The 15,877-nt window shown below is 41.1% G+C and overlaps 1 protein-coding gene across 1 annotated transcript in view; it reads right to left on the reverse strand.

Annotated features, from left to right (window-relative positions):
* Positions 1–15,877, reverse strand: part of LOC140200269 (NADP-dependent malic enzyme-like) — a 163,517-nt gene that overhangs the window by 23,135 nt on the left and 124,505 nt on the right. The window contains exons 8-10 of the mRNA XM_072263357.1: positions 13,388–13,485; positions 11,969–12,082; positions 9,752–9,857 (exon numbers count right to left, since the gene is read on the reverse strand). Coding sequence (XP_072119458.1) covers positions 9,752–9,857; positions 11,969–12,082; positions 13,388–13,485 — 318 coding nt within the window. The remainder of the gene's footprint in view (positions 1–9,751; positions 9,858–11,968; positions 12,083–13,387; positions 13,486–15,877) is intronic.

A 15,877-nucleotide genomic window follows, 5' to 3' on the forward strand; every position in this document is an offset into this window, starting at 1 on the left:
TCATCCAACTCAGAACCCCGCCCCAGCCTTCCCTCCACACCCCCTGATCCCCGTAGCCACAAGGGCCATATCTAACTCCCTCTTAAATATAGCCAATGTACTGGCCTCAACTGCTTCCTGTGGCAGAGAATTCCACAGATTCACCACTCTCTGAGTGAAGAAGTTTTTCCTAATCTCGGTCCTAAACGGCTTCCCCTTTATCCTCAAACTGTGACCCCTTGTTCTGGACTTCCCCAACATCGGGAACAATCTTCCTGCATCTAGCCTGTCCAATCCCTTTAGGATTTTATACGTTTCAATCAGATCCCCCCTCAATCTTCTAAATTCCAACGAGTACAAGCCCAGTTCATCCAGTCTTTCTTCATATGAAAGTCCTGCCATCCCAGGAAGCAATCTGGTGAACCTTCTTTGTACTCCCTCTATGGCAAGGATGTCTTTCCTCAGATTAGGGGACCAAAACTGCACACAATACTCCAGGTGTGGTCTCACCAAGGCCTTGTACAACTGCAGTAGTACCTCCCTGCTCCTGTACTCGAATCCTCTCGCTATAAATGCCAGCATATCATTCGCCTTTTTCACCGCCTGCTGTACCTGCATGCCCACTTTCAATGACTGGTGTATAATGACACCCAGGTCTCGTTGCACCTCCCCTTTTCCTAATCGGCTACCATTCAGATAATAATTGGTTTTCCTATTTTTGCCACCAAAGTGGATAACTTCACATTTATTTACATTAAATTGCATCTGCCATGAATTTGCCCACTCACCCAACCTATCCAAGTCACTCTGCATCCTCTTAGCATCCTCCTCACAGCTAACACTGCCACCCAGCTTTGTGTCATCCGCCAACTCGGAGATGTTGCATTTAATTCCCTCATCCAAGTCATTAATATATATTGTAAACAACTGGGGTCCCAGCACTGAGCCTTGCGGTACCCCACTAGTCACCACCTGCCATTCTGAAAAGGTCCCGTTTATTCCCACTCTTTGCTTCCTGTCTGCTAACCAATTCTCCATCCACATCAATACCTTACCCCCAATACCATGTGCTTTAAGTTTGCACACTAATCTCCTGTGTGGGACCTTGACAAAAGCCTTTTGAAAATCCAAATATACCACATCCACTGGTTCTCCCCTATCCACTCTACTAGTTACATCCTCAAAAAATTCAATGAGATTCGTCAGACATGATTTTCCCTTCACAAATCCATGTTGACCTTGTCCGATGATTTCACCGCTTTCCAAATGTGCTGTTATCACATCTTTGATAACTGACTCCAGCAGTTTCCCCACCACCGACGTTAGGCTAACCGGTCTATAATTCCACGGTTTCTCTCTCCCTCCTTTTTTAAAAAGTGAGGTTACATTAGCCACCTTCCAATCCTCAGGAACTAGTCTAGAATCTAATGAGTTTTGAAAAATTATCACTAATGCATCCACTATTTCTTGGGCTACTTCCTTAAGTACTCTAGGATGCAGACCATCTGGCCCTGGGGATTTATCTGCCTTCAATCCCTTCAATTTACCTAACACCACTTCCCTACTAACAAGTATTTCGCTCAGTTCCTCCATCTCACTGGACCCTCTGTCCCCTACTATTTCTGGAAGATTATTTATGTCCTCCTTAGTGAAAACAGAACCAAAGTAATTATTCAATTGGTCTGCCATATCCTTGCTCCCCATAATCAATTCATCTGTTTCTGTCTGTAGGGGACCTACATTTGTCTTTACCAGTATTTTCCTTTTTACATACCTATAAAAGCTTTTACAGTCAGTTTTTATGTTCCCTGCCAGTTTTCTCTCATAATCTTTTTTCCCTTTCCTAATTAAGCCCTTTGTCCTCCTCTGCTGAACTCTGAATTTCTCCCAGTCCTCAGGTGAGCCACTTTCTCTGGCTAATTTGTATGCTGCTTCTTTGGAATTGATACCATCCCTAATTTCTCTTGTCAGCCACGGGTGCACTACCTTCCTTGATTTATTCTTTTGCCAAACTGGGTTGAACAATTGTTGTAGTTCATCCATGCAACCTTTAAATGCTTGCCATTGCATATCCACCGTCAATCCTTTAAGTGTCATTTGCCAGTCTATCTTAGCTAATTCACGTCTCATACCTTCAAAGTTACCCCTCTTTAAGTTCAGAACCTTTGTTTCTGAATTAACTATGTCACTCTCCATCTTAACGAAGAATTCCACCATATTATGGTCACTCTTACCCAAAGGGCCTCTCACGACAAGATTGCTAATTAACCCTTCCTCATTGCTCAAAACCCAGTCCAGAATAGCCTGCTCTCTAGTTGGTTCCTCGACATGTTGGTTCAAAAAAGCCATCCCGCATACATTCCAAGAAATCCTCTTCCTCAGCACCTTTACCAATTTGGTTCACCCAATCTACATGTAGATTGAAGTCACCCATTATAACTGCTGTTCCTTTATTGCACACATTTCTAATTTCCTGTTTAATACCATCTCCGACCTCACTACTACTGTTTGCTGGGTGTGTCGTGTCTTTGATTATCCTGACAGCATTGCTCCAACAGCGTGCGATGTAAAGTGAGTCCAAGGACAGAAGATTGGTTTGTGTGACGTGCTGTGCCGTGCTCACGATCTTCTGCAGCTTCTTCCGGTCTTGGACAGGACAACTTCCATACCAGGTTGTGATGCACCCGAGAAGAATGTTTTCTACGGTGCATCTATAAAAATTATTGAGGGTTTTAGGGGACAGGCAAAATTTCTTTAGCTTTCTCAGGAAGTAAAGGCACTGGTGGGCCTTCTTGGCAGTGGACTCTGCTTGGTTGGACCAAGTCAGGTCATTTGTGATATTGACTCCGAGGAACTTAAAGCTTTTGACCTGTTCCACTTGCGCACCACCAATGTAAATGGGGTTGTGCGGTCAGCTACTCCTTCTGAAGTCAACAACCAATTCCTTCGTCTTGCTGACATTGAGAGATAATAATTGTCTCACACCATGCCACCAGGTCCTTAATTTCCTCTCTGTACTCAAACGCATCATTACCCAAGATACAGCCTACAATTGTGGTGTCATCAGCAAACTTGTATATTGAATTCAATGCAACCTTGGCTACACAGTCATGGGTGTACAGTGAGTACAGCAGGGGGCTGAGTACACAGCCTTGTGGGGCACCGGTGCTCAGAGTGATTGTAGAGCTTGTCCCTTATTTTTACAGCCTGGGTCCTGTCTGTGAAGAAGTTGAAGATCCAGCTGCAGATCTGAGTGCTAAGGCCCAGGTTCCGGAGATTAGGAATCAGTTTATTTGGAATGATGGTATTAAAGGCAGAGCTGTAGTCAATGAAAAGGAGCCTTACGTATGCGTCTTTATTCTCCAGGTGTTCTAAGGAGGAATGTAGGGCCAGAGAGATGGCATCTGCCGTTGATCTGTTGCTCCGGTAGGCGAATTGCAAAGCGTCGAGGTTGACTGGTAGGCTGTGGTTGATGTGTGCCATAACCAGTCGCTCGAAGCACTTCATAGCAATTGATGGCAGAGCCACAGGTCGATAGTCATTCAGGCATGCCACCTTGCTCTTCTTCGGCACCGGGATTATTGTTGCCTTCTTAAAACACGAGGGGATCTTAGACTGAAGCAAGGAGTAGTTGAAGATGTCAGCAAACACTCCAGCTAGCTCGCTTGCATAGGCCCAGAGAACCCGTCCCGGGACGCCATCTAGGCCCGTCGCCTTATTTGGATTTATCTTCAGGAAGGCCCTTCTAACGTCCTCCTCAGAGATGATGAATCACGATGTCACCAGGTCCGGTTCATACGGAGGGAGTGGAACGCTCCTCTTCTGTTCGAATCTTGCGTAGAATATGTTAAATTCGTCAGGAAGAGAAGTGCCACAGTTATTGATATTCCCAGCCTTTTCTTTGCGCCCAGTGATCTCATTTAGACCCTGCCATAGTATACTGGCATCCTTCTGGTTAGTCTCCAAGGAGATCTCTCCAAGGCATTGAAGATGAAGTGAAAGATTAGAGGAGGAGAATACAAAAGAGGAGAAATGTATAGAGCGGGGTGTGGTGAGAGAGCAGGGTGTGGTGAGAGAGAGAGCAGGGTGTGGTGAGAGAGAGAGCGGGGTGTGGTGAGAGAGAGAGAGAGCGGGATGTGGTGAGAGAGAGAGAGAGCGGGGTGTGGTGAGAGAGAGAGAGCGGGGTGTGGTCACAGAAGGTGGGGGAGAGGGACAGACTAAAGATGTGAGAAAACACTTCCTTAATCATACCCTGAAATTACAGGCAGTCCCACGTTCCTGTTGTTAGCTGCTTTACAGATTCCTCAATCTCAATCTAAGGGCAATCAAGTTTTGTGGAAATATATTTATAGTGGATAATTTTTAAACACATATCCTGGGATGGATGCTGTGAATTACATGTTGCTCATTGCTTTCACAGTTGAAGTACTTCAAGTATTTTCACATTGTAAATCAAGACATCTTGACTGACGTGTCTGTTGGTGATCAATTGACAGTGTTATTATATTACTTAGCAAATTATGATTATGACTATTTCCAATGTTGCAATGGACAAAACCCCAAAGGAAAAAACTTGCGACCAATACAACAGATGCCCAGTGTCTTATGCACTGCACATACATAAAAATCTGCTGTATTTCTATTTTAATCCCATCTCTAAGCATTTGCATCATTGCAGTTAACTGGCACCTTTCCAGGAGAATAAACAGCTTTTTGACTCACAATCAGGAGGTGGAAATTTAGAGCCTTCCTTTTTGGTTACAAATGAAGTTGTTAAACCAGTGCAGAATTTCAAAATTTAGCAAGTTTGACCAATTAGGATGTATGTCATTTAAAAGTTAGTTCAAAATTTGCTTCAAATGAAATAATACCACATTGACTGTTTGATAGACAAAGTATAAAAGGAAGAGATAAAAACAGCTCTATGCCCAATTTATTAAACCCAAACATAATTCATCTTGCTTGCATTTAATTTGATTTATCAAGAATTATCTACTTCTTCCTGTATACTAATCAAATTCTACATTATCAAAGCTTTAAGTATGGGGCGTGGGCACAACATGAGATTTTGTTAATTCTCATCTTCCTTACAATAGTTAATAGACAATAGGTGCAGGAGTAGGCCATTCAGCCCTTTGAGCCAGCACCACCATTCACTGTGATCATGGCTGATCATCCACAATCAGTACCCTGTTCCTGCTTTCTCCCCATATCCCTTAACTCCGCTATCTTTAAGAGCTCTATCTCTTTTTTGAAAGAATCCAGAGAATTAGCCTCCACTGCCTTCTGAGGTAGAGCATTCCACAGAACCACAACCCTCTGTGTGGAAAAGTTTTTCCTCAACTCCGTTCTAAATTGTCTACCCCTTATTCTTAAACTGAGGCCTCTGGTTCTGGACTCTCCCAACATCGGGAACATGTTTCCTGCCTCTAGCGTGTCCAATCCCTCAATAATCTTATATGTTTCAATCAGATCCCCTCTCATCCTTCTAAATTCCAGTGTATACAACCCCAATCGCTCCAATCTTTCAACATATGACAGTCCTGCCATCCCGGGAATTAACCTTGTGAATTTATGCTGCACTCCTTCAATAGCTAGAATGTCCTTCCTCAAATTTGGAGACCAAACCTGTACACAATATTCCAGGTGTGGTCTCACCAAGGCCCTGTACAACTGCAGAAGGACCTCTTTGCTCCTATACTCAACTCCCCTTGTTATGAAGGCCAGCATGCCATTAGCTTTCTTCACTGCCTGCTGTACCTGCATGCTGACTTTCAGTGACTGATGAACAAGGACACCTAGATCTCATTGTACTTCCCCTTTTCCTAACTTGACACCATTCAGATAGTAATCTGCCTTCCTGTTCTTGCCACCAAAGCGGATAACCTCACATTTATCCACATTAAACTGCATCTGCCATGCATCTGCCCACTCACCCAGCCTGTCCAAGTCACCCTGCATTCTCATAACGTCCTCCTCACATTTCACAATGCCACCCAGCTTTGTGTCATCTGCAAATTTGCTAATGTTACTTTTAATCCCTTCATCTAAATCATTAATGTATATTGTAAATAGCTGCGGTCTCAGCACCGAGCCTTGCGGTACCCCACTAGTCACTGCCTGCCATTCTGAAAAGGACCCATTAATCGCTACTCTTTGTTTCCTGTCTGCCAACCAATTTTCTATCCAAGTCAGTACCCTACCCCCAATACCATTTGCTCTAATTTTGCACACTAACCTCCTATGTGGGACCTTATCAAAGGCTTTCTGAAAGTCCAGGTACAGTACATCCACTGGCTTTCCCATGTCCATTTTCAAAGTTACATTATCAAAAAATTCCAGAAGATTAGTCAAGCATGATTTCTCCTTTGTAAATCCATGCTGACTTGGACCTATCCTGCCACTGCTATCCAAATATGCTGCTATTACATCTTTTATAATTGATTCCAGGATCTTCCCCACCACTGATGTCAGACTAACTGGTCTGTAATTGCCTGTTTTCTCTCTCCCTCCTTTCTTAAAAAGTGGGATAACATTAGCTACCCTCCAATCCGCAGGAACTGATCCTGAATCTATAGAACATTGGAAAATGATTACCAATGCATCCACAATTTCTAGACCACCTCCTTAAGTACCCTGGGATGCAGACCATCAGGCCCTGGGGATTTAATCAACCTTCAGTCCCATCAGTTTACCCAATACCATTTTGTACCTGATATGAATTTCCTTCAGTTCCTCTGTTACCCTAGGTCCTCTGGCCACTATTACATCTGGGAGATTGTTTGTGTCTTCCCTAGTGAAGACAGATCCAAAGTACCTGTTCAGCTCGTCTGCCATTTCCTTGTTGCCCATAATGATTTCACCCATTCTGTCTTCAAGGGCCCAACTTTGGTCTAAAATAATTTTTTCCTCTTCACACACCTAAAGAAGCTTTTGCTATCCTCCTTTGAATTTTTGGCTAGCTTACCTTCGTACCTCATCTTTTCCCCCCGTACTGCCTTTTTAGTTATCTTCTGTTGCCCCTTAAAAGCCTCTCGATCCTCTGGCTTCTCACTCATTCTTGCTATGTTATACTTCCTCTCTTTTATTTTTATACTGTCCTTGACTTCCCTTGTCATCCACGGTCACCCCTTACTCCTCTTAGAACCTTTCTTCCTCTTTGAAATGAACTGATCCTGCACCTTCTGTATTATTCCCAGAAATACCTGCCATTGTTGATCCACTGTCATCCCTGCTAGGGTATCTCTCCAGTCAACTTTTGCCAGCTCCTCCCTCACGTGTCCATAGTCTCCTTTGTTCAACTGTAATACTGACACTTCTGATCTTCCCTTCTCCGTCTCAAATTGTAGATTAAAACTTATATCATATTATGGTCACTATCTCCTAATGGCTCCTTTACCTTGAGTTCCCTTATCAAATCTGGCTCATTGCACAACACTAAATCCAGAATTGCCTTCTCCCTGGTAGGCTCTAATACAAGCTGCTCTAAGAATCCATCTCTGAGGCATTCCACAAACTCCCTTTCTTGGGGTCCAGTACCAACCTGATTTTCCCAGTCTACCTGCATATTAAAATCCCCCATAACAACCGTAGAATTATCTTTGCGACATGCCAAATTTAATTCTTGATGTAACTTGCACCCTATATCCAGGCTACTGTTTGGGGGCCTGTAGATAACTCCCAACAAGGTCTTTTTGCCATTACAGTTTCTCAGTTCTATCCATACTGACTCTACATCTCCTGAAACCATTCAAAACCAGTCGAAACCACTCAGCCTATCAAATAATAATGGCTGTCACAACAATCCCACTCTCACACTTAATTCACTGTAACTCTACCCAGACAGAATAAAGTTATTTATCATTATACAGTTCACAAAATGCCCCACTGTTTCTGTTAAACCTGCTAGAATGAATGATAATGAAACTCTTTGGGGTAGAATTTAGCAATTATATTGCCAGTGTGGACCATACTGTAATCACATATTAATGGGCAAGTCTGTGCAAACACTTTCAGTTACATTGCCATTGGTGGAAACTTGCACACCCATTCAGTAGAGGAAGCACAGAGGGAACTGAGTGGAGAAAGTACGGCAAATATTTCCTTTTTGGGTACTGCTTCTTCAGCTGCAAGTTCTAAATTGTGAAAATTCTGGGATTTCAGCCTTTCCCTGAAGTACCTGGCACTGTGGGATTTAGCTTTCCCTGAATACCAACCTCTAATAATATTATTAATAGGAATCTCAACATAAAAAGGTATTTCTCAGTTGTAACTTCAGTCACTTATTAAAAAAAATCAAAGCATAACAATGTAACTTCTCAGCTTTTCACACCTCTGAGAAGATCTGCTCCAGATAATTAAATATATTGCATCAAACTTAAATAATACTGTGGTTATTAGAATGTTACAATGTGAATTGGACCAATTTCAGCTGTTTAGCACACATTTCCTCTCTAAGTTGGAACTGCCTTGTTTTCTTTCTCATCACTGAATAAAATGCAGGCAACATTCTGGGATCAGAACGTGACAGACTGACTTGTTAGAAACCAGTTGAAACTACCAAGAGTTAAGTTCTGATACACAGGCAGTTTTTCTTCAAAAAGTGGTCACCAATAAATCCAGAATTTATTTCTGCTTTTAACAAAATACATGCATTATCGGAATTTAATGCCCCTGTTGTATTAGCTGCCAACATCAGCACATGCCAATAACTGTCAATATCAATCAGACTCAATGGTGTCTGATTGCTGAAGATCTCAATTTGATGCTTCTGTCTAAATTTCCTACTACAGATCCTGTTCAAAAGACTGATCAAAATTGCAGGATGAGGAATGAAGGGAGGGAACGTGTGTCAACCTTGGTAGATTCTAGCTTTGATTAAATAAAATCAGTAACAAAGGATAATTCGGTAAAATGAAGAATATTGGAACACAGTCACATTGATTACACCTATCATTTAATCAATCCATCATTAGATAAATCTTTACATCTGATTTTTTTTAAATTAATAAAGTCAGCTGACTGCAAAACATTTGACAGGAGAAACAAATGAATGGCACCCTTTACTTCAATGATATTGATCTCAATCTCAAAAGGAATCAAGAGGGTTGGCATAATATTGCAGGAGCTCCTGTTTCAGAGATCAGAAAACAAAAATAGAACCTGTGGTCCACTTGTACAGTGTTTTTGGCAATAACTTTGAGTACTTATCATTTGCATAAATTCTCAGTGAAAATTCAGTAAGTTTTCAGCACTGCAGCATTAGAATATTAAATGTATCACTTGCATTTTTAAAGAACATAGCTAAATTATATGAAGACTTTTTGAATAGATCCACAGCAGGTGATGGTGACAACAGTGGAGACATCAGCAGGTGTTACTGAAGTGTAACAAACACCAATTGATTTCCTCAGTTAATATAAGTATGTCACCAACTTAACCAACAAAGAAAACTAAAGGAAACAGTCTTATTAACATATGAGACTGTGATTAAAACCATACACACACTTAGACATACACAAGTTAGGCCCAGTTCTGATTTTACAGGAATAGCTCAATGACTGGGATTCTGGAAAAAAACACCTAGTCACAAGTGAATAACTTAGAAGATTTAGCAAATTCTTTTGTTTAAAATTATGAAGTCCTCATATTATGGTTCAATACTATTTCCCAAAATTTATAAACCTGCTTTTTAAATTAAGATCGTCTGTTATTGAATTCTGACATTTAAGCATGAAATAAACCAAATACAGCGATAGAATTTTAAATGTACCTATTAAAGCAGTAGGTTTAACTTTCTGAACAACCTCTTCCAGACTTTTCATTGGCGGATGATCCTGAGCAAACATCTGCTTTTCATGGGTCAGATGGCTTCTTCCCTGCACAAGGACACAATTTTGCAGTACATGTTACATGTCTAGCCCAACAAGTTCCGCAGGGCAAGGATAGGAATAAAAGGTCAGATCATTATTCATACAAAAGGACACTGTGATAGTGATAGTGGAGACCTGGTCATGTAGGCGGTAGGATGGGAAAGATTGATAGTGGAGCAGTGTAGACATTGGTATGAATTAGTTGTACAGTCAGCATGGAAATTTTAAGAAAGGATAAGAAAAGACAAGTTGAAAATTATATTAAAAAAATCAAGAGGAAATAATGACAAAGAGAATCAGAATCAGGTCTATTATCACTGACATACAGGATGTCATGAAATTTGTTGTTTTGCAGCAGTACAGTGCAACACAAAATATTACGAACACAATAAGAAATATAAAAAAAGTCGTGTAAAAAAAGAGCAAAATAATGAGGTAGTGTTCATGGACCATTTAGAAATTTGATAATGGAGGGGAAGAGGTTGTTTGTAAAGTGTTGATTGCGTGCCTTCTGTGAAGCAGAGAAAAGAATTGGAAAAGCAACAGAAAGGATGGAGGAGAGGTTATCTATGGATGATGTACTATATTGTACGAACATAGTCTGTTGAATTGACTATTTTATACGCTTTAATATATACTGCTTACCAGGGGCTGGGGGGGAGGAGTGGGGTGGGGTTGGCTGAAAAGCAATTCAACATACTTCAATCTTTTTATTTAAACTTATTGGTCAATAAGAGCACTGAAATCAAACATGTAATGATTAAGGAGTGATCAATTTCTATACTATCACTTATGCTTCTGACCCTTCAATGGTTTTGCTTACAATTTAGTACCTGTGCCAAAACTGGACGAGTTTTGACACTAACAGTCATCCAGAATTGCATCAAACCGTTACAATACAGTGCCCATCCTGTCCAAGTGCACAAGGAATGAAAATAGATGTCCTCCATACCAGCAGGAGCTGCTGACATCAGAAGAAACATATTCGAAGACATTACTTGCTGGTTATGTCACTTGATCTCCATTAACTAAGAATTAGCTCTGCTCTATGTTCAAAACCACTTGGAAGAAGTGCAAAGACTAGCCAAGGCACAAATATAATCTGTGAAGGAACTTTTATGTCAACCTCATACAGAGGACCAGCAGCATCACACTAATTTCTGAACAATACAGCTTTTTAAATGGACTTTCAAGTTTTGTTATTTCATAATAACAAAATAGGAATAAACATATTCAAATAATTCTCAAAATCTTCTGTCACATATAGATCATTTAATGATGGTACCAACAACACAGAGATTTGTGGAGAAGTCATCTGATAATAACCTTGCAGACATTCAGTGTTTAAACATATCTGCAGCTCCTCAGTTATTGAAGCAGACTGCAGCTTCATCCAGTAATCTCAAACATGTTTGTTGGACTAACAACATTCATGTCATGAAAAATGACAAGAGGAGATAATTTTACAAGTTTAATCAAAATGACTCCACCTACCAGCATTGCAACTGCTATACCTTACACAACGTGAACAACATAAGCATCTTCACTGAACTGAAACAGATGGACCAGTTACTTAGATATTGCAGCCATGAGAGGACAGATGGTGAATACTTAATGATAACTGATTCATTTCCTTGTTTGCAAAAATATTTTCCTTTTTCAAATCAGGATTGTTATTCCTTTATTTTTGCACCATTTATTTTAGTAACTTACAGCACTTTATGTCTTTACACTGTACCGCTGCCACATAACAAAAAATTTCACATCATGCAAGTCAGTAATAATAAATCTGATTCTTATTCTGAGAAAGAATAGTCTACTAATCTGGCTGACTGCATTTCCAATAGTGTTCATGTACTACGGAATCATCTACAATAAGCAGTATCATCACTGCCAGCACAACCATCCTAAACATGTTGAAAGGCTTGACAGTTCCTCCCATCCTGAAACCTTTAATATCCAGAAGGTCAAGGACAGCAAAAGCAATTTTGTTCTAGGATTAGATAATATGTGATTGCTTAAACACAGTGTTATTTTTTGCTATGTGGCTTTACTCATCCTTAACAACAGTTATCTTTAATACATAACAAATGTAGTAATAATAAAAATATTATTACCTTAACAATAAGGCCCTTTGAGTCCACCATCCAAATCTTTTTCAGAGCTTCTTGTCTTGAGGTTCCATCTTTTTCCATTGCCATCATGATGAGATCTGCAATTCCCATGGCTGCCTGTGATACATCAACAATACACAACAAGTGATGTAGATTTCACATTTATTGCCAAATTACGAGTACTATTTGACCATTTAAGCTTTACTTTCAAATGAGAGGACTAAAATCATGGACAATTTCACATAATAAATCAATTAACAAAATTGATAACTTTTGCACACATTAACATACTGATTACAGGCCAATGAGACATTTTCAAAATGGTTTTTTTGGTGCACTAGAATTTTACATGGCAATACAGGAATTTCTGATAGAAACATAGAAAATAGGCGCAGGAGTAGGCCATTCGGCCCTTCGAGCCTGCACTGCCATTCATTATGATCATGGCTGATCATCCAACTCAGAATCCCGCCCCAGCCTTCCCTCCATACCCCCTGACCCCCGTAGCCACAAGGGCCATGATACGTTAAAACAAATTTCCATTTACAAAGTGCTAAGTGATGCATTTTGGGAGATGCAACAATGCACAATGAAAAGTGTGACCCTAAGGAGTACTGAGGAAAAGAGAGAGCTTGGTGTACTGTACAAGTCCAAAACTCCCTGAAGGGAGCAACACTGGTAAACAGGGCAGTAAAAAAAAGCTAAATGGGATGCTAATCTTCATTAGCTGGGCCACAGAACGTACGAACAGGGAAAATTATGAACAACTTTACAAAACATTGGCATGGTTGTATCTGTACTACTGTGTGCAGTTTTTATTTTCACATCAACATTGAAAGGGTGTGTTTGTCCTAGAGAGAGTGCAGAGGAGACTCATCAAGGTATTGACTGGGATGGAGAGTCTCAGTTATCTGAGGACAGACTGGGTTTGTTTTCCTTGAAGTGGAAATTAAGGGTGGGATCTGACAGAAAAGTACACAAATATGAGAAGCATAGGTAGGGTAGATGGTAGTAAATTTGTCATTGTTCCAATATTGTCTATAAACAGAGGGCACCAAATTTAAGAGGTTAAAAGTGGTTAGTGCTCGGAACACACTGCCTGAGAAGATGGTGGAGGAAGAGACTGTCACAACATTTTGGTATCCAGAGAAACACTTTAATTGCCAAAAGTGTAGAAGGCTATGAACCAAGTGTTGGTAAATAGGATTAATCTCGATGGGTACTTGATGGTCAGCATAAAAATGACAGTCCAAAGGGCCCATTTCTGTGCCAGATGACTCTATATTGCAAATCCTGAAAGCGATATGAACGCTACAAGTAATATTACAGCAGGTCAAGATATACCCAGCAAATTAACCTCAGAATATAGGAAAGCAAAGAGTTATGATTATATATAAAAAAAACAAGAACAAGAAATACAACCTCCCCAGCTCCTTGGAAGACAAATGTATGATCAGAAAGTTTGTTCTTGGTTACTCTCAGTGCAGCCAGTATGCCAGCTACTGCCACTGATGCAGTCCCTGTGAACAAAATACAGTTTTATGAGAAATCAGAAATGTCTTATTGCAAGAAATCTTCAGTACATAAAGCCTGTACTAAGCAAATGCTCTTTAAATATTAATTTAATGCTTACTATTTATTTTTTATAGGAAGAAAAGGATATAGATTGGAGTCAGGATGACGGAGGATCTAAAATAGTGTATCGCAGTCCCCACTTAAGTCATGAATTCAAATCCCATCCTTGACTTCTTGTGATTTTTATAAATGACATACGAGGAAGTGGAAGGTTGGGTTAGTATCTTTGCAGATGATATGAAGGTAGGTGCTGTTGTAGGTGGTGTAGAAGGTTGTGGTAGGTTATAACAGGACATGGATAGAATGGAGAGATAGGCTGAGAATTGGCAGATGGAGTTCAATCCAGAAAAGTGTGAAGTGATACTCTACAGAAGCTCAAACTTGAAGGCAGAATATATGGTGAATGGCAGGATTCTCAGCAGTGTGGAGGAACAGAGGGATCTTGGTGTCCACATCCATAGATCCCTCAAAGTTCTCACACAAGTTGATAGGCTGGTTAAAAAGGCATATGGGGTGTTGGCCTTCATTAATTGGAGGATTGAGTTCAAGAGTCATGAGGTAATGTTGCAGCTCTGTAAAAGTGTAGATCACACTTGGAGTATTGTGTTCAGTTCTGGTCACCTTATTATAGGAAGGATTTGTAAAGCTTAGATAAGCAGCTTATGAGATTTACTGGGATGCTGCCTGAGAATAGGTTACACTACCAACAAGAATGCCTACTATTCCATCCGTTGACTGCATTTCAGAAATCTGACCATCTGGCTGTCCTCCCCCACCTACATAGAGGCAGAGACTAAAGAGCAAGGCATCAGAGGTAAGGACAACAAAGAAGTGGGCATGGGAGACAAAGGAATAGCTACAAAACTGCTTCAGCTGGCCCACGTTCAAGTACCTCGAGGGCTTGAATGAACTGGTTGTCACAAATTTTATAAGGGTACTCCTGGACGAGTGTGTCCCCAAAAAATCATTCTGAATTGTCCCCAACCAGAAGCCCAAGATGACCAAAGAGATTTGTGGATGAGTGTGTGCCTACAAAGACTTACTGTACATTCCCAAACCAAAAGCCATGGATGAACCAGGAAGTATGTCGTCTGCTGAAGGCTAGACTTGTGGCATTCAAGTCCGGCAACGTAGGCCTGTACCAGAAAACCAGGTATGATTTGCTGAGGGCTATTTCGAGGGCAAAGAAACAATTTTGAACGAGGTTGGAGGCGATATCAGATGCACGGCAACTCTGGCAGGGACATTACTTCCTACAAAGTGAAACCCTATAGTATGAATGGCAGCGATGCCTCACTACCAGATGAACTCAATGTCTTCTATGCACGCTTCGAAAGGGAGAACACATTTACAGCTGTGAAGATCCCTGCTGCGCCTGATGACCCTGTGATCTCTGTCTCAGAGACCGATGTTAGACTGTCTTTAAAGAGAGTGAACTCTCGCAAGGCAGGAGGTCCCGATGCAGTACCTGGCATGGCTTTGAAAACCTGTGCCAGCCAACTAGGAGTATTCAAGGACATTTTCAATCTGTCACTGCTATGGGCAGAAGTTCCCACTTGCTTTAAAAAGGCAACAATTATACCAGTACCAAAGAAGAATAATGTGGGCTGCCTTAATGACTATCGCCCGGTAGCACTCACATCCACAGTGATGAAATGCTTTGAGAGGTTGGTTATTACTAGACTGAACTCCTGCCTCAGCAAGGACCTGGACCCATTGCAATTTGTCTATCGTCACAATAGGTCAATGGCAGATGCATTCTCCATGGCTTTAGGCCACCAAGATAATACAAACACTTACGTCAGTATGCTGTTCACCGACATTAGCTCAGCATTTAATACCATCATTCTCACAATCCTAATTGAGAAGTTGCAGAAGCTGGGCCTCTGTACCTCCCTCTGCAATTGGATCCTTGATTTCCTACCTGGAAGACCACAGTCTGTGCGGATTGGTGATAACATATCCTCTTCACTGATGATCAACACTGGTGCACCTCAGGGTGTGTGCTTAGCCCACTGCTCTACCCTCTGTATACACATGACTGTGTGGCTAGGCATAGCTCAAATACCATCTATAAATTTGCTGACGATACAACCATTGTTGGTAGAATCTCAGGTGGTGATGAGAGAGTGTACAGGAGTGAGATATGCCAACTAGTGGAATGGTGCCACAGCAACAACCTGGCACTCAACGTCAGAGAAAGAGCTGATTGTGGACTTCAGAAAGGGTAAGACGAAGGAACACATACCAATCCTCATAGAGGGATCAGAAGTGGAGAGAGTGAGCAGCTTCAAATTCCTGGGTGTCAAGATCTCTGAGGATCTAACCTGGTCCCAG

The sequence above is a fragment of the Mobula birostris genome, chromosome 7 (genome assembly GCF_030028105.1).
Source record: "Mobula birostris isolate sMobBir1 chromosome 7, sMobBir1.hap1, whole genome shotgun sequence".
Lineage (NCBI taxonomy): Eukaryota > Metazoa > Chordata > Chondrichthyes > Myliobatiformes > Myliobatidae > Mobula > Mobula birostris.